General features: G+C 41.4%; 1 protein-coding gene across 2 annotated transcripts in view; it reads left to right on the forward strand.

Annotated features, from left to right (window-relative positions):
- The window catches only part of LOC115014302 (teneurin-3), a 131,150-nt gene extending 111,733 nt beyond the window's left edge, over positions 1 to 19,417 (forward strand). For both annotated transcript variants that reach the window (XM_029441040.1, XM_029441041.1), the window contains 11 exons: positions 1 to 27; positions 1,684 to 1,704; positions 4,223 to 4,455; positions 6,367 to 6,521; positions 9,591 to 10,468; positions 11,427 to 11,602; positions 12,034 to 12,269; positions 12,960 to 13,256; positions 14,738 to 16,349; positions 16,702 to 16,832; positions 17,405 to 19,417. The exon at positions 1 to 27 is cut by the window's left edge and continues 223 nt beyond it. In XM_029441040.1, the coding sequence (XP_029296900.1) occupies positions 1 to 27; positions 1,684 to 1,704; positions 4,223 to 4,455; positions 6,367 to 6,521; positions 9,591 to 10,468; positions 11,427 to 11,602; positions 12,034 to 12,269; positions 12,960 to 13,256; positions 14,738 to 16,349; positions 16,702 to 16,832; positions 17,405 to 18,157 (4,519 nt within the window). In that variant the 3' untranslated portion in view covers positions 18,158 to 19,417. The remainder of the gene's footprint in view (positions 28 to 1,683; positions 1,705 to 4,222; positions 4,456 to 6,366; positions 6,522 to 9,590; positions 10,469 to 11,426; positions 11,603 to 12,033; positions 12,270 to 12,959; positions 13,257 to 14,737; positions 16,350 to 16,701; positions 16,833 to 17,404) is intronic.
- Positions 19,418 to 22,274: the final 2,857 nt, after the last annotated feature.

The following is a 22,274-nucleotide window of genomic DNA, read 5'->3' on the forward strand; positions in this document are numbered from 1 at the left end:
CAACGTCACGAGTATCATGGAGCTCAGGTAAGATCTTTGGGAGCATGTTTGGGACTTTTATTCTGCAACCTGTTGACTATTTACCTCTGTCCCTTCATCCAATGGTTGAAGATGAAAGGACAACAGATTCATTAAAGTGTTTTGTGTTATAGTAATAACAGTGAACTCAAGTTCAACAAGAACAAACGTTGAACATACTGTAGCTGAACCCTAAAACATTTCAAATATAGACAGTTAAAGGTTTTGGATCACACTTTACATTTCTACATTTAGCCTCGAGTGTGGAAACTAAAATGGCACGGTGGACAGACTTTCAGTCACACACACACATCTTTCCTCTACCCATTGAAATCTTTTTCCCTATCCGTCTCCATAATTAGGAAAGACATCCTGTCTTCAGCGTGTAATTTGGATGATTTACGCCCTTATGCCAAGTTGGCTTCTTTCAGCAATGACTCTGATTCGGCCAGTTGGCTTATTTAAAAGTGGCAGATGTTGATTAAATGTACATTGGACCATCATCCTCTATGAGACGCATACATGACAAACATACGAAGCGTGCCTTAAAAGGACGCAGGTCACCGCACTGTTGGCGGGTATTTGTACATAAAGTAGATAGTAAATTCGCGCTCACATTGCCAAAAATTAAAATCTAAGAGTGGAAGTTAACAAAAAACATTCCTCTCTACCTGAACAACCTGCCGATGTACCTGAGCAGCGAGCAGCCACTACAGGCAGCTCTCATGGGAGGGTGTGTGTGTGTGTGTCACACTCTGAATGGGAAGCAGGGTGCTGCTGTAAACGAGCGTGCGTGCTCAGCAACCCTGCCTCAGATAAATAACGGTTTAAGAAGTGTGTCTCCGAGCAACTGCTCTGTTTACAAGGAGAAACACACCAAACACTGCTGAGAAAAATTGTTGTGTGTGCCAAATTAAACTTAGTCTGACATAAAAGACTCACTGAGGACAATCTCACTTTACATTAGATGGCAGTTGCAGTGCAGATTTAAACCAGTACAGAATGCATAATATACCACATCTTCATTGCTTACAGAATATTTGCTTATTTTTCATTTGATGCTAGTCTCTTCTAAACATTTAAGGACGGGCGTGGTGTCAGCTTTAGTATGCATGATGCATGCTTGTTGTATTAAAGTCCAAATACCCCCCCCACATGGTACTCCCTGAACCTCTTTCAAATGCTGTTAGCCTAACGTCTGTATTTAGATTCTGGCTTCAGTGGCCAATGTAACAAGTGGAGGAATCAATATTCCAATATGAGAGGCCACATTTGACAAGAGCAGTGGTAATGCAGGACGGGCCTTTATGAAGATAGGAGTACATATTTCCCTCTCTGTGGATTGTAACTCGCTGCCACAGTCCCGCCTCTCCACTCTCTGCCAAATGGATTGTCATTGCCTGTGACTTTTTCTAGTGGCTGTGTTGATTCTTCAAGGGGGAGACTGTGACTTTCTGAAATGCAGCTGTTAGTTTTTCTCCTCGCTAGATACTGTGAGGAGGGAAAAAATGCTTACCTTTCAAAGCCTGTAAGTCATTCGTATGACGAGGAAACTGTCGCATTCGGCAAAAACAAAAAAGTAAAATGAGAAGTAAAAGTATCCTTTTAAGATTAACCAATTTCATTGTCCTGATTCTTCTTCCTCTTTTCCTGCTCCTGTCGTAGAAATAAAGACTTTAGACACAGGTAGGTGTATTCTATCTTAGTGCATGCTGCTTTTGAACATCTACATGTACATGACCATCTGTATCGTCCTCCTTATATGTATATGGATAACTCTTTCATTTACACTCGCCTTTAGCGCCAGTGATTACCATGTGTAATTATAACAAACCAATTATAGCTTGATTACATCCAAACAAGAGGAATTTATGCAACGTGACAAAATCGCTACAACACGCAGTGCAAGGCTTTTTACGTGTTGAAAGTATTTCTAGGTTTAAATATAACAACGGAAGTTAATGTAAAAAAAAAAGACTAAACAATCAACACCTCGTGTGATGCAGTCCAAGAGAAGAGCTGTGCAATAAGCAGTACCATTGTGAAGCATATAATTACATTTACTCTGATGGTGTTTGGCAGATGCTCTTATCCAGAGGGGCTTACACAACTGCTTTGTATTCATGATTATGACAACAGCATCAGATCAAGTGAACATGCACATTGGTGGCAATTAGGTTGTCCCAGTGATTAACATGACCGCGAGGGCCAGAGGTGCAACACAGAGTGAAGTGGAGTCACTTTGTCTAACTGGCTGTCAAGGTAGTGCCTCTGAGGTGCCATTTTTGTTATATGAAAATGTGACTTTTTTAATGCTTTTCAAATCTAAACTAATTCGCCTGATTCGTCTGCTACGTGCAGCAGCGTTTCCCCTTCATCTCATTCTAACCGCTGCGATTAGATGCAGTTTTGATCAACGCCTGTATCAGAGTTTCCGTTGGGGTTTGTTTCTGTGAACCCTCCACGGACTACACCTAAAAAGGCAATAACAGATCTTTTTTTGTATTTCCTTTGACGTCTGGTCCAGACCAAAGGACACACATGACATAAATATAACTGCAGTCAGACAACAGAACTAAAATGAACCCTTTTCTAAAGAACTTTGTTGAAGCTAAATGTGCTTCTTTGTGCTGCACGTAGACAAACTAGCACAGGTTGTTCGAGGGTTAAACCCTAACCCTAATTTGTACGTTGCATTATGGAGATTTGCATCCTCCTCTTTGCGAGCATACTTATCACTACCACACATACGTCTTAACATCAGAAGCTGCGGGAATTATTTATCGCAGGGCTGTTATATTGGACTGCATAATGTCACACAGGTGTATCAATTATGGTGTCCGCCCCCCTGCAGGTCGACTGTAAAAGAAAGGGTTACTCATGTACGTCTTGCTGAATTCTTAATAAGAACTTGATGGCAGCCACTATTTTGGGCATTTACTTTGACTCATAATAGCTGTCAACTTTTATGACTCCATCTTCATCATTTTGTAAAGATGTTTCATTGCCACATTTATTTTGCCATCGCATTATCCCACTTCCAAAGCCAACCGGTATTGACTGAAGTACCATTAAGCTGAAGTACAACGAGAGAAGCCGTGTTTACGACTGCACTGTAAAGCGAGCTATTTTTCATGTTAACTGCCTCTGTTTTTGAGCTCTTTAATGACTCTTAAGCACCTGCTCTGTATCAACTCTGACTTAATAGAAAAGGTTAATGCAATAGTTTTTCATTTGTTTACAAAGAACTCACTGAAAAAGATAATTTCATCGGCCTTCACCGAGTCTAACTATCATTCAATCATGTGTCGTACAAATCTTTTGATTCCTAATCCTTGACACATTTGCTCTCTGATTCATGGATCCATTATGAGACGGGAGAAAGAATGCAAATAAGCAGAAACAGATGGATGCCATTAACTTCTGCACTTTGTTACTGTAAGCCAGTCATTACTGTCATTTCCAAAAGGCATTTCCCCCCGCAGGAGAGCGATTATAAAACATAAAAAAAGAAATGATCTGGCACACAAGTTGTCATTTGTGCTTTGTAAACTGGAAGCCCACTGCAGTGGCACCCTGATAAGTTCTGTTTGTCTTCCATCTCTTCAACCTTCTCTCTCTCTCGCTCTCTGTCTTTTATGTTTCCATTCACAAAGGCTCTGCTCTTTCTCTCTGCCGTGGGAATTATTCACACAGTTTTTTCACAAGATTAAAATATATTTCCCTCTTCACTTCATCGTCCACACGCATGAAAACGTTGCTACTAATTATAAGTTGATAATAAGGTTTATATTTTAAGCTGCAACTGGACTGGAAAAAAACACTTAATTACCCTTTTTTTTATGGTGTGTTTTAGAAAACAAACTTAAATGCTGGAACATAACCTGATTAAACATTGGCATTAACTTTCTATGCAATAAAAAAAAACACTGTATTGATGCACAATTCCCTTGAATGTCCAGTGAGTGTTTTCTAAAGTGCTACACGACTTCTCATCTAATAACAAATCTAATGCATAGTGAAGACAATGTTAGTTAAAGAGTCAATACATGTTTGTTTCAGTCGGGGGTTAAAGGTTGTATCTCACACATTATTGCACTATTGAAGGACTATTTGGCTGCATTGTAAGAAAAAGGGCATTAAAGTGAAAACCCTGTATACCGTGAAGGGACAGTTTATAACTGAGTTATTGTCTTGAATGCAGTAACAACCCGGCACACCGGTATTACCTGGCAACGGATCCAGTAAGTGGTCAGCTGTACGTGTCGGACACAAACTCCCGGAGGATCTACAGACCCAAAATCTTAACCGGGACCAAGGAACTGCAGTCCAACGCAGAGGTGGTGGCAGGGACCGGAGAGCACTGTCTGCCCTTTGATGAGAACCACTGTGGCGATGGAGGCAAAGCTCCAGAGGCCTTTCTCACCGGACCCAAAGGTATCGTTTAAAACTAATGAAGGCGTTGTACTCAAATGGAGGGGTGGGACACCGTGATGGGCTCCTCAGTCAGCAGTGGCAACAGCTAAATCTAAATTTATGTGTGCCATTGGGGGTCCGTGCCAAGTCTGGGCCGACAGATGATTTTATTGGATGGTTTTTAGTTGTGGGTTATGTGTTGAAGTAAAAGTAACACTGTCAACTGTATATATATATATATATATATATATATATATATATATATATATATATATATATACACATATATATACATATGTATATATATATGTATATATATGTGTATATATATATATATATATATATATATATATATATATATATATATATATACACATATATATACATATGTATAGAAATGGAAAAAACCTTTTTGTAAATTAAGGCTGTTTACGTTATTGTTGTTTTAACCATTTTAATCATTTTTGGACATTTCTATAAAGAGGTTTTTAAAACGTATCCTCGATTCGACATTTGTCAAACAGCTCTTGTGAAAGTAAAGTCTCCTCCAGTCCTTTAAAGCTTAAAGTAACAGCTATCCTCAAGTTGATACCCGCTATGCACAACCTGTTGTGCCATTTGTGCCATTTGTGCCATTTGGGCCATTTGGGCCATTTGTGGTTGGATTGCTCACTTTTCCATAAATTCTTCTGGATGAAAAGGCTGAGATGAATTGTTTTTGCGTTAGTTGTTGCCCGTTCTGAATGCCAACTGCAATAGCTGAGCTTCAGCTGGGTGATAGAGGCTTGAGTGAAGGCAATCTGAGAGCAACTCTAATGATGGAGTGGGTGGAAGCCGAGACCAGAGAAGAAACAGCAGATGGCTACTTTTTTTTTCTTCTCCCCTCAGACATTTGGTGAACTCTGCTCAAATGTGACACTTTTCATCTGTCTGAGAATCTCAGACTGTCAAATAGCCAGCTCCCAAGGATTCACCGTGGGCTCCCTCAACTCGTAAATGTTTTAGCAGAAAGCAATCTTGTGCAGACCTAGCCACAGGTCAAACCAAACCACTCACCTTCCATAGAAGCTTTTAAAGACTTCATTGAAAAATAAATCATACTCTCGGGGTAAAACTGAAGTTGAAGCTTATTCAAAACATTTCAAATCCTCCGAAAACCAAAGAACAATCGCCACAAATGCGCTCCTGAGATCGGCGGCTCTCATTCTTTACAATCAAACCCAGATCCACGCCGTGCTAAAACCGGCGTGGAGAATGAAAAGAAACCTCCCTGCGTGTGAGGTATGATTGAATTCCCAGGTGCTGGTCTTTATTAAGCCGCACAGTGACGCAGGGAGTGGAGGTTGGCGCGGCTCGTTAATGTATTTCCCCAGTTGTCAAAAAGAAACCTGTTATTGCAACTCCACAGAGGCTCGACTGCAACTTAAATCTCCGAGCTGACACTCAATCATTGAGACGATTTAGTCCACCACGTCACCATGGCAACTGCCTGTCTTTCACCCCTTTCATCTAGAATTGGCCGAAGCTGTCACTTCCGCTCCCTCGCTCATTCATTTCACAAATGGTGTGCAGATTGTTGATGATTGCCGATGTCAAGAAATCACCCAGACGCACCACTCGTTGACACTCCTGAGGTCCTTCTTTTAGAGAGCGCCGAGTGCACATGTGTACCGTATGAATACAGCCTTTGCCACTTCTGCCTAAGAAATTATTTAATACTAGAAAAGCAGCCGTTGAATTATTGATGGCTGTGCTTTTTGCAGTGACCTGAATAATGGGAAGGCAAGCTTGACACATGTATCCATCGTGTTCCGTCCACTGAGTCATGCAAGCAGAGATGCTGCACATCCACCATGTTTTCCTGTTATCACACTTCTTCTTTTTTTTTTTTCCCCTCCCCTCCTTCTTCCCCTTCTTACCTGATGTCAACAGGCATCGCCGTGGGCAAGAACGGCCTGATATATTTTGTTGATGGCACCACAATCAGAAAGGTGGACCAGAACGGCATCATCTCCACCTTCCTCGGCTCCAACGACCTGACGTCGGCTCGCCCTCTGACCTGCGACAACAGCATGGACATCAATCAGGTGATTTATACGTACATGTGCCACACATTTGTTAACCCTGCCTGCATGCTCACACAGAGCGTGTCACAGCGCCACCCTGTGCCCCCACCTCTCTAACACTCTTTCAGACGCTCACCCATGACTCATCATTGATATGCAGTGTTATATAACTGCATATATATATTACATCTGCGGTAAAACTAATCTTTTTCATGAATGCTAATATTTTTTGGGCAACTGGTTTTGGAGTGAGAGGAAGATATGCTTTTTAAATGTTTGAATTTACCTCGTCCTCTATATTATTATTAACAGTTCCCACACTCACACTCACAACTGAGGAGAAGAGCTGTTTTGCATGCTGCTCCCTCTATCTGGAACCTTCTGCAATTAAATTTGAAATTGCAAAAACGGGTCTCTTTCTGGGAATTTCAATCATTGCTGCAGTGTTTCCTCTCTGGAATATTACAATCAGGATGTTTTAAGCGTAATTAATTTACTGTTTGATCGCATTATGTGATTCTTATTTATTGATATTGATGGTTTGATTGCCTTTAGCTTGATTTTAAAGTGCCTCATCAAAGATGTTATCTCTTAAATGATTGTTATTGGTCATTTTATTTATGCTTTTGTAATCCAATTGTTGCTCAATTCGGATGTAGTGAGATACTTTCTGCTATCTACGTGATGATGTTATTGCTGCCTCTCTTGTCCAGGACACTTTAAAAACAATTGTAATCTTGATAAATGAAATAAATGTTAAGTATAAAATAGGCATTTAACTCTCAGATCGTATCCAGAGAAACATACGGTAACATTAGTGTGGGGGGGGGGGGGGGGGGGAGAAAAAGCTGCAATTCCTACAACACAGAATATAAAGGTGCTCGGTGAGAGAAAAAAGAGATGCTGCTGCGTTTTTATTTTTTGCTCTCGACTCGACAAGAGGAGAGCGTTTTTTTCTGAAAGTACAGGAGGAAAATATGTGAAAATGTGATTCAGGCAGGAAGTGGAGACATGAAGTGTTTATTGAGGAGATGAGTTTTCCGGTCATGCTGGATGATATAGAGGGAAAAATAATTCCTCAGTTTGGGGAGCTTGTTTTGATGTGGCTGGGGCTGAATTAGTGTTTAGTGTTCCACTAGAAATACTCAAGATTGAGGACACTTACACCGCACATGATAATGAAGCAGCAATTGGTAACGAGTTCGCCGCACATAAAACCTTTTCTTCGGCAGCACCTGATGACGGCCAGCTTCGTGCCACACAATTTACTGACTCCCTGCGAATGAGGTGACATAAAAGCCCCACACAAGAGGTTAAAGCATTACAATAGCACGGCGCTACTTCCAAAGTCGAAGTGCAGCTCCCTGCTCTCTTAAACATTAATATCTCTCCTCATTTCACTCCTTTAGAGTTAGTTTTGAGACCTGACTTGAGATGAATCATGAAAAAGGAGGCTTTTATCATATTAAAATGGATGTCTCTGCAGAAAGTGAAGTGTATTGACTGTCGAGAATGAAATTTCCGCAGAATCAGGTCCTCCCACCTCGTGCGCGTGTGCACCAGACATAACAGAGTTTGTTTTTTAACTAACCAATTTAAATGTTAATTAGATTTATGTTGATCAGCTTACAAAACGGAAAAAAAAAAAGTATATGATTACAAACAAAACACTTTCAACAGTGGATTGGAAGGACTGCAGTCAAACCCCCCGCCCCCCCCCCCCCCCCGACAGCAGATTTCACATATATTCTTGTGTCGTACTGAGTCGGGCAATAATACAAATGCATTAACACAAATTAGAGCTGGGAGAAAATTAATTGTTTTTGGCAGCATAGACACCATTTTTTTTTTAATGTAAACAGAAGATAAAGCAATCTGTGTTTGTGTATGTCCATGTGTGGGTGAACATGAAGCGGGGAGAACATAAGAGAACATGAAGACAAAGGATTAAGCTTGTCTCTTTTTTTTTTGCTAATTAACCAAGTCATTTGGTTTGAGCCAATAAAGACATGGTTTTGGCGAGACCGTATGATCCTCAGGCATCTCAGCGAGAGAATTGGCTCGGCGCAGTTTAACTAGTGGCAGCCTTAAAGGCACTGTGTTTTACCATTAATCGCCCTGCGGAAAGGCACAATTCAGCAGCGTGTTGACAGATTTAATGACCGTTATGTATTTAAGGGCCAGGCCAGTCATTTGTGCTGTTACAAATAAGCTTTTAATTCACTGTCACATTTCTGACAAGCAGATTGTAATAGTTGGCCAGGGTTAAAGCTTTGGATTGTAATATCTACTTGTTATTTTTTCCAAGATGTGGTTAATACCGCATCATTTTTTATGTTTTAAATATTTTATGACTTCATTTCGATTTAATTTGATACACCTAATTGGTCACTTAATGGGGTGCTCCCCCCTCTGCAGCCTCAGTTAGTGTGCATGCTCAGGGTTATTTTGGTAGCTAAACTAACTATAGCCACACAGGGCATAACCCCCTGGAACTTCACTTAGTTTTATATCTCAGTAACTGAATTATAAAAAGTTAAATGTTTAGGCATAATGGGAAATTACAGTCACTGCGGCCAGGATTATCCTTTAACTTCATGTATCAGCAGCGCTGACACAAGAAGATAAGCGCTTAATCTTATAGCCCAAAGCTATAAGATGTGTTATGCACTTTTTGCTTCAGGCCAATTGAAATTATACGAATATTGTAAGACAAACTAGCATTGTATAAAGAGACTGCCCTGCAAATAAAGTGTCACCTTTGATTCCTGCAGCGGCCAAATGTCTTAATAGTCAACTAGATATATTGTTTCTATTGAGAACGACAGACAAAGGTCATTTTCTATGAGGAAATAAATTGTCTGTCCGAGGACAGAAACAGTTTAGCTCTTCCTCACAGCTTAAGCCATTCTGTATATCTTCCTATTGATGACTACAACGAAGATTTATTCATGCCTTCCTGAATGTATTATGCTGGGACAATACACATGGATATTGATTTAAATTAATTATGCATGATTAAGAAACGCAGCTTTTATCTTTTTTTTATCTCAAATGTATAATTTGAGTTAATGATGTCGTGTGTTTCAGGTGATTCTGGAGTGGCCCACGGACCTGGCAGTTAGCCCCATGGACAACTCATTGTATGTCCTGGACAACAACATTGTGCTGCGCATCACAGAGAACGGACAAGTGAGCATCGCAGCTGGCCGACCTCTCCACTGCCCATTGGCTGGACTGGAGCGTGGCGTGGCTGGCGGTCAAAGAGCCCAGTTAACCCCTATAGAATCCGCTGTTTCCATCGCCATCTCTTACCATGGGGCCATCTACATCGCGGAGACAGATGAGAGAAAGATGAGCAGGATCCGAAAGGTTTCTGTGGATGGTGAGATAACGCATTTGGCCGGGTCTCCCTCTGACTGCGATTGCAAGAATGATGCCAACTGTGACTGTTACCAGACAGGGGACGGCTATGCCAAAGATGCCAGGCTCAATGCTCCATCTTCTTTAGTGGCAGCTCCAGATGGAACACTCTACGTGGCAGACCTAGGGAACATCCGCATCCGGGCCATCTCTAGAAATGGGCCAACTTCCAGTGCCAATACATATGAGGTGGCTTCCCCCGATGCCCAGGAGCTGTATGTGTTTGATAGCAATGGCACCCACCAACACACTGCGAGCCTGCTCACTGGTGACTTGAAGTATACTTTCAGCTACAGCACAGAGAATGACATCACGGCTGTGACGGACAGCAGTGGCAACACTCTGAGAATCCGTAGAGATCCTAACCGCACACCGGTACGTATCGTCGCACCCGACAACCAGGTGATCTGGCTAACCATGAGCACCAATGGCGGACTGAAAACGCTCACGGCGCAGGGCCAGGAGCTGGTGCTCTTCACTTACCACGGTAACAACGGCCTGCTGGCGACAAAGACATCGGAGATTGGCTGGACAACCTTCTATGAGTAAGTATAACGGAGACTTGCAAGAACGTTTTGTGTTCCTTTAGGCTTTCAGCATCTGGAACCTGCCCCGTGGTACACATTAAAATGCACCTCCTCCTGTGTGCTTACTCATACAAATTATGTAAAACAAATGCACTTTGCATTTCTGGCAGATAATGTTTTTAGGAATAAATACATAAAAAGTATTCCCTGCTTTTCATGTCTTGCAGTTGAAGGATTCATCACACTTTTGTCTGAGCTTGTCACCTACTAATGACACTAATATGTATACTCATCTTGTAAGTCATGAGGTGCAAACTATGTGTGTTTCATGTCTCGCAGCTCAGTACAAGTTTACTATATAATTGTTAAACATATTTACCTGCAAACTGCTTCAGGGTGCTTATTTAATTGAAACCTAATTAGAAAATGTGCCTCAGAAATAGCCCTACATTATAATAATGCTACTTTTTCTTCATATGTTTGACTTCTGTACGCTGCAGTTAGCAGAAGGAGCAACATAGGATATAATGCTTTTACATTTAAAATGAGCAGCTCATGATTATGTTTTGTTATAATAAGCCACCTGGACTCTCATCATGCCGACACTTTATTTTGGTAGCATGGCGTCTCCATGATTGTTCTCCCCTGTGTAATTCTCTTGTCATGTCACATTGTGCCATGCATGATATCCCCCACTATAAAATAGCAAAGCTTTCAGTCGACATCATAATGACACATCAATCATCCAAATGATTGAATTGTGTGTGTTTTTTAAATATAAAACTGATAGCTGATGAGATGAGTCGCTCTCCCATATCTAATATTTGGACTATGTGTTGGGTGGAGACAGACACCCCTTCACTTATGCTCTGGTAATTGAACTTGTGACAGTCGATGGTCTACATGTATAAAAGAGCTGATAATTGCCATCATACATATCGATGTTTTGTCACTTTCTTTGCTTTTTGTCACACAGCTATGACAGTGAAGGACGGCTCATGAATGTGACGTTCCCCACTGGAATGGTGAATAACTTGTACACAGACATATACAGCGCTTTGACGGTGGACATCGAGAGCTCCATGACAGAGGAGGAAATCAGCATCACCACGAACACCTCGACCATTCGTGCCTTCTACACTCTGGCTCAGGGTAAGGGCGCGGCCGTCATCTCCCCGACTCAGGCGGCTATTCTGTGAGCAGTTATTTGTCATTGTTTCAGGGGTCGCCGGGGCAATGTTGAGTAAGCTTAAGTCGTGTATCATTACAGCTCAGAAGGTCTGACGGACGACAGTGTAAATGATTACTCTCTCAGCGTGTGGGTTTGGGATGTCAGGGAAACACATCAGCCTTGTATCGAAATGCTTTCTACTCTCCGCTGGACCCAGATGGTGCACTTACCTGAGCACATCATTCAACTTCTTTCTTTTATCGGAGAATTGTCTAATATGAAATACTAAGGACTCAAAGCATAATTAAGTACAGCCAACGACTACCTCAGGAGACCGTCGATAACATTCATTCCTGTGTGTAATTGCTCATTCCTCGGTTTCTAAGTTGCATTTGTTGTTTACTATCAATAGATCAATGTCGAAGCAGCTATCAAGTGGGCTTTGACAACTCGCTGAGGATTACCTATGCCAATGGGATGGACACCCACTACCAGACAGAGCCCCACATCCTGGCAGGCGCTGCCAACCCAACTGTAGCCAGACGCAACATGAGTTTGCCAGGGGAGAGTGGGCAAAACTTGGTGGAGTGGCGCTTCCGCAAAGAACAAGCCAGAGGGAAAGTTATCGTGTTTGGACGCAAGCTTAGGGTACGTTTGATATATTTATCTTTCTTCCTAGGGCACATGCAAATGAACAACGTGCCGTGAATTCAAAAAGTGGCTATTTCCTGTGGCCTCGCCTACCTCAGTGGTAGATAGATCATGGCAGGAGTTGCACAAAGAAATAGATGAAACCATCCACAATATTCCAAATGTTATTTTATGGTCGCGTCACTTAATATTCTAACATTGTAAAATGAATGTAATAATCAGTTATTTCTTTCCATTGAGGTTTATGACTCGCATAACATTTAGTTCCTGATATAGAGAGTTATCAATATTCCAGTATTCATATTCCCCCTCTTTCTTAGAATCTGACACAATCTATGAAATACAGTACATGAACTTTACTTGGGTGGTTACTTTGCCTCTGAGTCATTTTTGTCACCAAATTTAGGAGGTTGTGATTTAAGTGCACGTGAATAATCACCCGAGTGTCTCTCAGTTAAACGAGCCTTGTGAGGGAGGTGTTAATCTCCGTGACAACTCTAGTGAAAATGATGTGACTACAGTTTAAAGAGCCATCAAGGCAAAGAGCAGTGGTATAGAAAAAACAATAACACTATTGTGTAATCAATGTGTTTCATTTGAGTGGTATCTGCTAGTCGAATCTTATTACCACTGGTGGGCATCTTGTGCACGAGACTAGCACGTTATTAAATCAAATCTTCCCCACAGGTGAACGGACGGAACATTCTTTCTGTCGATTACGATCGCACCCTGAGGACGGAGAAGATTTATGATGACCACAGGAAATTCCTCTTAAAGATTATATACGACACAGCGGGCCACCCGGTGCTCTGGGTGCCGAGCAGTAAGCTACTGCCGGTTAATGTGAGCCGCACGAGCAGTGGGCAAATCAGTGCCCTGCAGAGAGGTCCCACCACTGAGAGACTGGAGTATGATAGCCAAGGCCGCCTGATTTCCAGGGTGTTTGCTGATGGGAAAATATGGAGTTACTCCTACCTTGAGCAGGTAAGAAAAATAACATGACCTGGGGGAAGCAATCTGTAAGATGTACTGTACAGCAGGCTAGTCATCATCGTTACAGGGTGAATAAAAACCCCGACATGTGGCAGAGGTCACCCTGAAGAGGCTTATTTTGCAACTGCAAATGTACATAATTCTGCTTCTCACAGAGGTACTTAGCAAACATAGTAATAAATCTACACTGCTGATTTATGAGCATCATTTATGAGCTTTAGGTATAAAAAATGTTCTGAGGGCTGTACCTCAACCTCTACCCAGTGTGTGTAGCAAAGTTAGCCGAGGAAATCAGGCCCCACATGGTTTAAACAGTAGGACTAATCACCATTTCTGCCTAACACACATATTTCTTGTGTAGCGGGTTGCTCTGATCTGGCAGCAGTGTATAGTACACAGCACATGTGCAATAGAAGAGTGTACTCTTTAAATGACTGTTGAGCTGGGACCTGAACTTTACCTGTGCTATGTACTGCTGCATGTACTTGTGTATCATGTGTCCTGTATTTGAGAGCACGGTGCACATGTTTTATCTGGGAACCTGCTTAGGGACTGCAACATAATCTTTAAGCTGACTCTGGTACAACACATCAAATGCTTTACATGTATGTGTAATATTGTTCATGGTCCCGTGCAAATAAATAATAGATGTAAAGTCTTAGCAGCCAGAGTGTACAAATTGAAAGACGGTAGAGTAAATCCAGAGACAACACACTGAAAATATATGAAATCCTCCAAGAATCACAATTTCCACTTTTATCAACTAAACAAGTAAATTCCAATCGTTAAAATCGTCTTCAGGTCTGCGCCTCGCTTTATAGTGTTCTATGGAAAACCTAGGAATCCACTTCCTTGTTAAAAAACAAAGAATACACTGAGGCTACATCATGTACACATTGGTTCTTCTGTTCTTTGCATTCTGCTGATCAGAATTGCGTGGAACAGCAACTGTATCACACTATGTCTTCCACAAAAATATCCATAAGTTGTTTTGTAGAGTGTATTTAAGATTGCACTGATATGCGCAGCTATAACAAGCGTGCATAGATTTCCTCAGCGACTCCTGGTCGCTTCCTCTCATTGCGTGACCTAGAGAGCCCATGTCAACACTTTGACATAAGGAACACAGAGAGCTCAGGGAGCACTGGGAACCTCTGTCACAACGGATGACTGGGCATGACATTTTAACAGAAAGGGGGCAAACCTTTAGAATGGACGGATCACGCTCTAAACTGCATATACTGTTAATTAATTAAATAGTTTCTGTGGGTAATAGGAGCTCAAAGTTGCTTGCATTAACAGATTAGACGATGGGCAGCACAACAGTGACAGTTAACGCTACCTAGTGCATTCTTCATATACCCGGTTTCTCCTATTCCTTCCTACTCTCTCTGCACTTGCCTGGGATTAAAACATATGATATGTATATGCAACCCAAGAAAACACCTGTTGTTTTGCTCTTTCCCCTTTAGTCCATGGTTCTCCTGCTCCACAGTCAACGGCAGTACATATTTGATTTTGACTCTCTGGACCGGCTTTCTGCTGTCACGATGCCAAGTGTAGCCCGTTACACCATGCAGACCATCCGCTCAGTGGGCTACTACAGGAACCTTTATCACCCCCCAGAGAGCAACGCCTCAGTGGCCGTGGACTACAGCGAAGACGGACTCCTACTGAGAATTTCTCACCTTGGCACAGGTCGTAGGATCCTGTACAGGTACCGCCGGCAAAACAAACTGTCAGAAATCCTGTACGACAGCACAAGGGTCAGCTTCACCTACGACGAGACGGCAGGAGTGCTGAAGACAGTCAACCTGCAGAATGAGGGATTCATCTGCTCCATCCGTTATCGACAAGTGGGTCCGCTGGTGGACCGGCAGATATTCCGCTACAGTGAAGATGGCATGGTCAATGCACGCTTTGACTACACCTACGACAGCAGCCTGCGTGTCACCAGCGTGCAAGGCGTCATCAACGAAACACCGCTACCCATCGATCTATACCAGTTTGACGACATCTCGGGAAAGGTTGAACAGTTTGGGAAGTTTGGGGTGATCTACTATGATATAAATCAGATCATATCCACTGCAGTCATGACCTACACCAAGCACTTTGATGCGCACGGACGCATCAAGGAGATCCAGTATGAGATATTCCGCTCACTCATGTACTGGATCACTTTCCAATATGACGATGTGGGACGAGTCATCAAGCGAGAGATCAAGATCGGCCCCTTCGCCAACACCACCAAGTACAGCTATGAGTATGATGTAGATGGCCAGCTGCAGACTGTGTACCTGAACGAGAAAATGATGTGGCGCTATACTTACGACCTTAATGGGAATCTGCACCTGCTCAATGCAGGAAACAGTGCCAGACTTCTTCCTCTGCGTTACGACTTGAGAGACCGCATCACCCGCCTGGGAGATATCCAGTACAGAATGGATGAAGATGGTTTTCTCCGTCAGAGAGGAGCAGAAATCTTTGAGTACAACTCCAAAGGACTCTTGGTGCGGGTCTACAGCAAGAGCAGCGGCTGGACCATTCAGTACCACTATGATGGACTCGGACGCAGAGTGTCCTCCAAGACGAACTTGGGCCAACACCTGCAGTACTTCTACGCAGACCTGAGCTACCCGGCCAGGATTACACATGTATACAACCACTCCAGCTCCGAGATCACCTCTCTCTACTATGACCTCCAAGGCCACCTGTTTGCGATGGAGATCAGCAGCGGGGAGGAGTTCTACATCGCCTGTGATAACACCGGCACACCTCTGGCTGTCTTCACCAGCAATGGCCTCCTGGTCAAACAGCTCCAGCACACAGCGTACGGTGAGGTCTACTTCGACTCAAACCCAGACTTCCAGCTGGTGCTCGGGTTTCACGGAGGGCTGTATGAACCCCTGACCAAACTGCTGCACTTCGGGGAGCAGGATTATGACATCATGTCTGGAAGATGGACAATTCCTGATGTCTCTACTTGGCCGAAAATTGCCAAAGAGCCAGCTCCTTTTAATCTATACATGTTCAGAAATAACAACCCTATCAGCAAAGTCCACGAATTGAGAGAATATGTTGCGGGTAAGAAAGATTGCTATTGATGATTATTATGGCTGCTATTGATTTTAGTGAGTTTTTTATCTATAAAATATCCATTATAACTTATTTAATCCTATATTTTTCATCTGACCAAATAGATTCAGATCCTATAGTTATATATATATGAAAAGTACAAGTTTATAAATATTTATTTTATTTTGTAATATAAGCATTTACTTAGTTTTTGAACTACACAAACTATACCATACAACCAACAGCTTAAATGTTTAGTTTTTTCCTCAATATACAGTAAGTTTGGTCAAACCAAACATCCATGCTATGATACAGAGGTATTAATGTTGTAACTTACTAAACATGTGTTTTTCTTGCACAGATGTGAACAGCTGGCTTGTCACCTTTGGCTTTCATCTTCACAACACCATCCCTGGGTTTCCGGTGCCGAAGTTTGATTTAAGTATGCCATCCTATGAACTGAAGAAGAGTCAGCTCTGGGATGATCTGCCGGTGGGTAAAATTAATTTCTCATGCATATTGAACATATTAAAGAGTGTATTCCTTTAGCCAACAGACGATATGTTTTTCAAAGTGTAGGAATCAGACAGGCAACAAAACAATTACATTCTTCTATTGTTTATCTCTCACGTCAGTTCTTTTTTATCTGCTATCTCCTAATTGGGTTGCTCTCTATTTGATAAAATATCCATTTTAATTGGGTAATATTTGCATAGTAATACGCATAATAAGCACAAATTGTACTTTCCACTGTATTTTTGTTTGAGTTTCCAGTTGAACACATTTGAACACTGTCTAACTTTGTATGTAATGTGTTTGTGTTGTTACCGTTTAAACAGCTTCTGGAGGATTGTCTGGTTTAAGGCCTTAAAACAAAAAGTGTTGCTGTAAAATTGTCTCGGGGGATTTATCTGCTTTTGACTTTAGAACACAGCTTGAAAAGACCATTATCTTAGACGGGGGGTGAAAAACTGTGAAGCAGAGCAGTGGCTGCTTCTAAATGGCCTGGAGTGTCTGGTTATGCCATGTTCAGGCGTTAACGTTTCACTGCACTTTTCCTACAGTCTATCTCTGGGGTGCAGCAGGAAGTAACCAGACAAGCGCATTCTCTGCTGTCGTTCGAGCGGCTGCCAGAGGTCCATCTCAGTCGAGGTCGCAGAGGTGAAAAGTCTTGGCTGTGGTTCTCGGCGGCAATGTCTCCCATCGGAAGAGCCGTCATGTTCGCTATCTACAAGGGCAGCGTTCACACTCACACGCTCAACGTGGCCAGTGAAGACTGTATCAAGGTTGCAACAATCCTCAACAACGCTTTCTATTTGGAAGACCTCCACTTCACTATAGAAGGGCGGGACACACACTACTTTGTCAAGCCTGGCCTTCCAGACGCAGACCTAGCTGCATTGCACCTCACTAGTGGACACAAGACTCTGGAGAATGGTGTCAATGTGACTGTTTCCCAGTCCACCACAGTCATGGATAGTCGGACTCGGCGTTTTGCAGATGTGGAGATTCAGGCCAGCGCTCTAGCTCTTCATATCCGCTATGGATCCACGGTGGACGAGGAGAACGCACGGGTTGTTGAGCTCGCGCGTCAGCGCGCTCTCGCGGGTGCGTGGTCGAGAGAACAACAGCGGGTGCGAGATGGCGAGGAAGGGGTCCGCCCCTGGACAGAGGGAGAGAAGAGGCAGCTTCTGAGTAGTGGAAAAGTTTTAGGGTTTGACGGGTACTATGTGCTCTCCATTGAGCAGTACCCAGAATTAGCAGACAGCGCTAATAACATCCACTTTCTTCGGCAAAGTGAAATTGGGAAAAGGTAACACTATGAGGAGCATCTTCTGCCAAAGAGACTTAGTTTTGGTAGAAAGCAACTGTAATCAAAGGTTGCTGCTATGTACCCTGAGTGTCGTGTGTTTTTGAAAATAAAATAAAAAATACATAAAAAAAAAAAAAAGGAAAAAGTACAAGTGGTCAAAAAGCAATGCTGTGCATTGTGACCTAGGGACTACAGAGTAAATGTATAACTACACCAAGCCTTACAATGGCAATTACAGGTCAGTTCCTCTGTTGCACAAGCCTTTCGGACTCTGGACTCTGAAGCGGAGGAACAGCGGTGTCTTTGGGGAAACAGTAAGCTAATTTAGGTGTTTTATGTTTTTGGTTTTGTTTTCATCAAGAAAAGTCTGGATCAACAGAAAGTATTATAAGAGCAAAATGTTTACATTATGCATATCTGCACTTCTCTAGAAGTACGGAGCTCGAGAGTTCACACTCCCAGAGCAAAGCAGTGTCCTTGAGCAAATGTTTGTTTTTAAAATCAGAGACTTCTGACGTCAGAAACATCCTCACCAAACAACCACTATGTATCCCAGATTTAGCACTGTAAACATCAACATGTTTTATTCTCTCTGAGATGCTTTTAAACAGAAAAGAGAAACTGTTTCCATGTTAAAATACCCAGCATTCATTGTGGGGGGGGGGGGGGGGGGGGTTGGAAGGGACAGTGAAGGTATGCTGAACTCTGTCGGGGGGGAAGGCACACGTGTCTTGGATAGCACAGGGACACCATGTTTTGTAAATTATGCAAGAGTTTTATGGCGTTTTTTTTAAGAAACTATTAATGTCTGTATTAGTCATATTAACAGTAATTTATGTTGTGTTTATACATGACAAATAAAGTCCAGCTGATTTTGATTTTTTTTTTACTTTTTCAGGCAAGCATTTTATTTATTTTTAAGTTACGTTCCTCCTAATATGGCTGTGTGGGGCTTCTTCACAATGCTCTGTTTAAGTAATTAACAGAAATCTGTGCATGTAGTGACAAGTATTTACAAGTGGTGATGTATCTATAACATGCCGTCAACTATTATTTCCACTAAATTTAATGTTTATTGGGCATTATGCCTTTTGACCTGGCTTCCTGTCCAATGAATATTTCATCAACACAAATATTTCATGAACCCATCTCACATAAACAAGGTTACAGTGGATCCAAATATAGATCACGTCCATGTTCTCGGTAGGTATACTTTTTTTGAATGTTAAATGCACTTATGGATTAAAATGATATTGGGGTTCTTTTTGGTGTGTTGTTTCTTTAAGAATTGCATTTTTTGTTCTCGTCTCACTGATGACATGTGGTGAGGAAATAGCTGGCGGGTTAGTCAGACACTTATTCGGATATTAAAGATGCTTTAAGTCTTTCCAAATAGTTAAGTATGCATGGCCTCAGTATTCTAAAAAATGATTAATAATTTAAAATACATCTGAGCGACAAAGACAAAGACAAGTGCAGCATTAGTTTGAAGTCAGCTGCTTGAAGCTGTGTTGTGTATAAATTGCAGCTGAAGAGATTTTGAGTGTAACTAACATGAAATGTAGAAATGTTGTCTAAAACTATTTACGTCAGCGTCACAACTTAAAAAAAAGGATATTAGCTATAAGTGTGAGAATATGATCGCTCATTTCTTTTCTTTTTTTTATTATATTTGGGTTGTGATCAGCTTTTCCCACGCTCGGTGATACTCATCAAAGCGTAGAGGAGTTCTGATGATAGAATTCATAGTTTTGAAAACAACTTCATATGAAAGCAATTTGTTTTTCATGGAGAACTTCAAACGGCTTTTCAAACCGAACGGTTGCAGAATATTCTTCCCTTAAAGCTTGTTTTATGCTGTGTTCGACCTCCTCCCCGCTGCTCCAACATCCCACAGATTCTTTATATGTTTTCAGAAATGTAACAATGTTTTCTTACACATAGAGCTCAACAAAGCTCCATCTCTTTGAATGTAGCTCAGCTCAAAATACATGAATTATATGCCTTCAAAGTTCTCATGACAGTCCCTTAGTGCCCCACCCCCCCCTTCACCAGATAACAGATAAGAGGACATTTCATTAACGTTCCCCTATGAGCTATTGTCTATTGTTCCTTCACACTGAAATGACGGTGAACTTATACACTCCCCCATTTGTTTTTGATATAACGATACAAAGAGTTTTAAACTCTACTGAAAAATATAAAAAAACAAACCAAATATATAGAATTCAAATCTGTCATCCTCTGTGTCAGTGCTCTGATGCTCCCTAGTGGTGCACAGTGCATAGTTCAGAAAGTCATCCAGGCATGACTGTTGAATGTACATATCACGCAGCAGAACACTCAACAGCAGCCGTCAGTGTACATCCGGAGAGTTTCAATAAAATAGTGCTGCTTTGAGCTCCAACTTCAAATAAGTCTTTTAAATTCTTCTGATTAGCACGACAGATGGTTTTTTTCAGCAGGGAGGAGAACAAAAACCACTCTTGGATACTCCAAGTTAATTTAAGTGACATGAAATAGAATAGATAAAGCACTATTATTAAAATGATCCACAGTAGTGCTGCAGTATCACACTGTGACCACTGTAGGCGCTGCCGCAGCAGCCGTGCAGCGTATCACTACGCAGTGCAACTAGACCGACTTCAAAGCCTTGCATAAAAGAGATGGCACAACTTTGCAAGAACATCAAAGACCCAAAAGCAACACGCAATAGATCAGAGCAATTGAAAAAAAACGGAGGCATGTTTCATAATTCATTTTATGCACGTAACACAAAGGTACCGATATGGAATCCCACTGCCGAACATGAAGTGAGTTCATGTTCTATATGTCCCATCGTGGAGGAAAACTGCACTGAAGATGAAGTTATACATCTTATACAGTATGACGTTTGAGTTTCTTTGACGATTTAATCAAAGCTGCTACAGTCAATTTCAAAACTGATCATGTGACGTAGCGCTGAAAGTCAGCAAAGCTTCAGTAATTTGAAGCGAAGTTGAATTTACAGTAGTAACGCAGCAATCATTGATGCCATATTAGAAATGTGCGATCAAGTGCATCAACCGAGCTGATTAGATAATTATGTGCACACAGAATAGTCAACAGATTGAGCTCCCTAATGAGCTCCTAGTAAATAAAATAGCGGTGTGCAGCTGATTGCATCTCCAAGGGCAGTGCTGTTAGAGTTCCCCAAGGTGATGGCGACTTGAGGACCTTCTCTCTGTCTCTCAACAGGACCTGAGAAGAGTCAATTCAATCATTTTGATTATTTCTTTACAGGATTTCACGTACAGTGTGAGAGCTGACATATTTTATATTTCATTCTCACAATCTTACAATCAAGAAGAAGAGAAGAATATTCTCTTTGTGAAGCAAAAGAAAAGAAACAATGGAAAGTAGTGCAATGAATGAATCAAGCTTTTGTAATTATGGTGTTAAATTCTGCCTTCTGTACTAATTTACTGAACGTTTACAGCAAAGGGGAAACAATTTGTATCATAAACAAGCTGCTGAAATGTTCTGATGTTTGAACTGCAGTTGTTATGATCTCAGAATAATGACTTATGAACTGGACGTAAAGAGATGATCGTCTGTAAGCAGCAGACACACACTAATCTCTTTAACATCACATTCTTATGGCTTTAACTTTCTGTGACTAAACACATATTATAATATTTCTACATAATAATAATAATAATCCCATAATGTAGATTAATGTCTTTTTTTATAAATTAAATACATTTCAATTCAACTTTATTGTCATACTTCCATTCTAATAATAAAAGTAAGTGTAAAGGTTATGTTATGTGTCACAAGGATGTAAAAGGAAAAGGTAATTAAAGTATGTATACACTGTAAATATATTGTACAGCCAGAAATAGTAACGTTGATTAAATCTGATATGATATTTGATCATTAGAAACGTCTAATTATCTTCGAATGATTGCCAGAACATTGGGTTAGTTAAAGATATGTCGAGATCATGATAATTATTCAAAAGTGGTGAATTACAGAATTAAATCATTTCCTCTGTGATAATTATTGCTCACAGGGCGGCGTGTGGATCTCACTACCTTTTACACTTTAGTGATAAAACACATTATGATGTGGAGAGTAAA

Source organism: Cottoperca gobio, chromosome 10, assembly GCF_900634415.1.
Source record: "Cottoperca gobio chromosome 10, fCotGob3.1, whole genome shotgun sequence".
NCBI classification, from domain to species: Eukaryota; Metazoa; Chordata; class Actinopteri; order Perciformes; family Bovichtidae; genus Cottoperca; species Cottoperca gobio.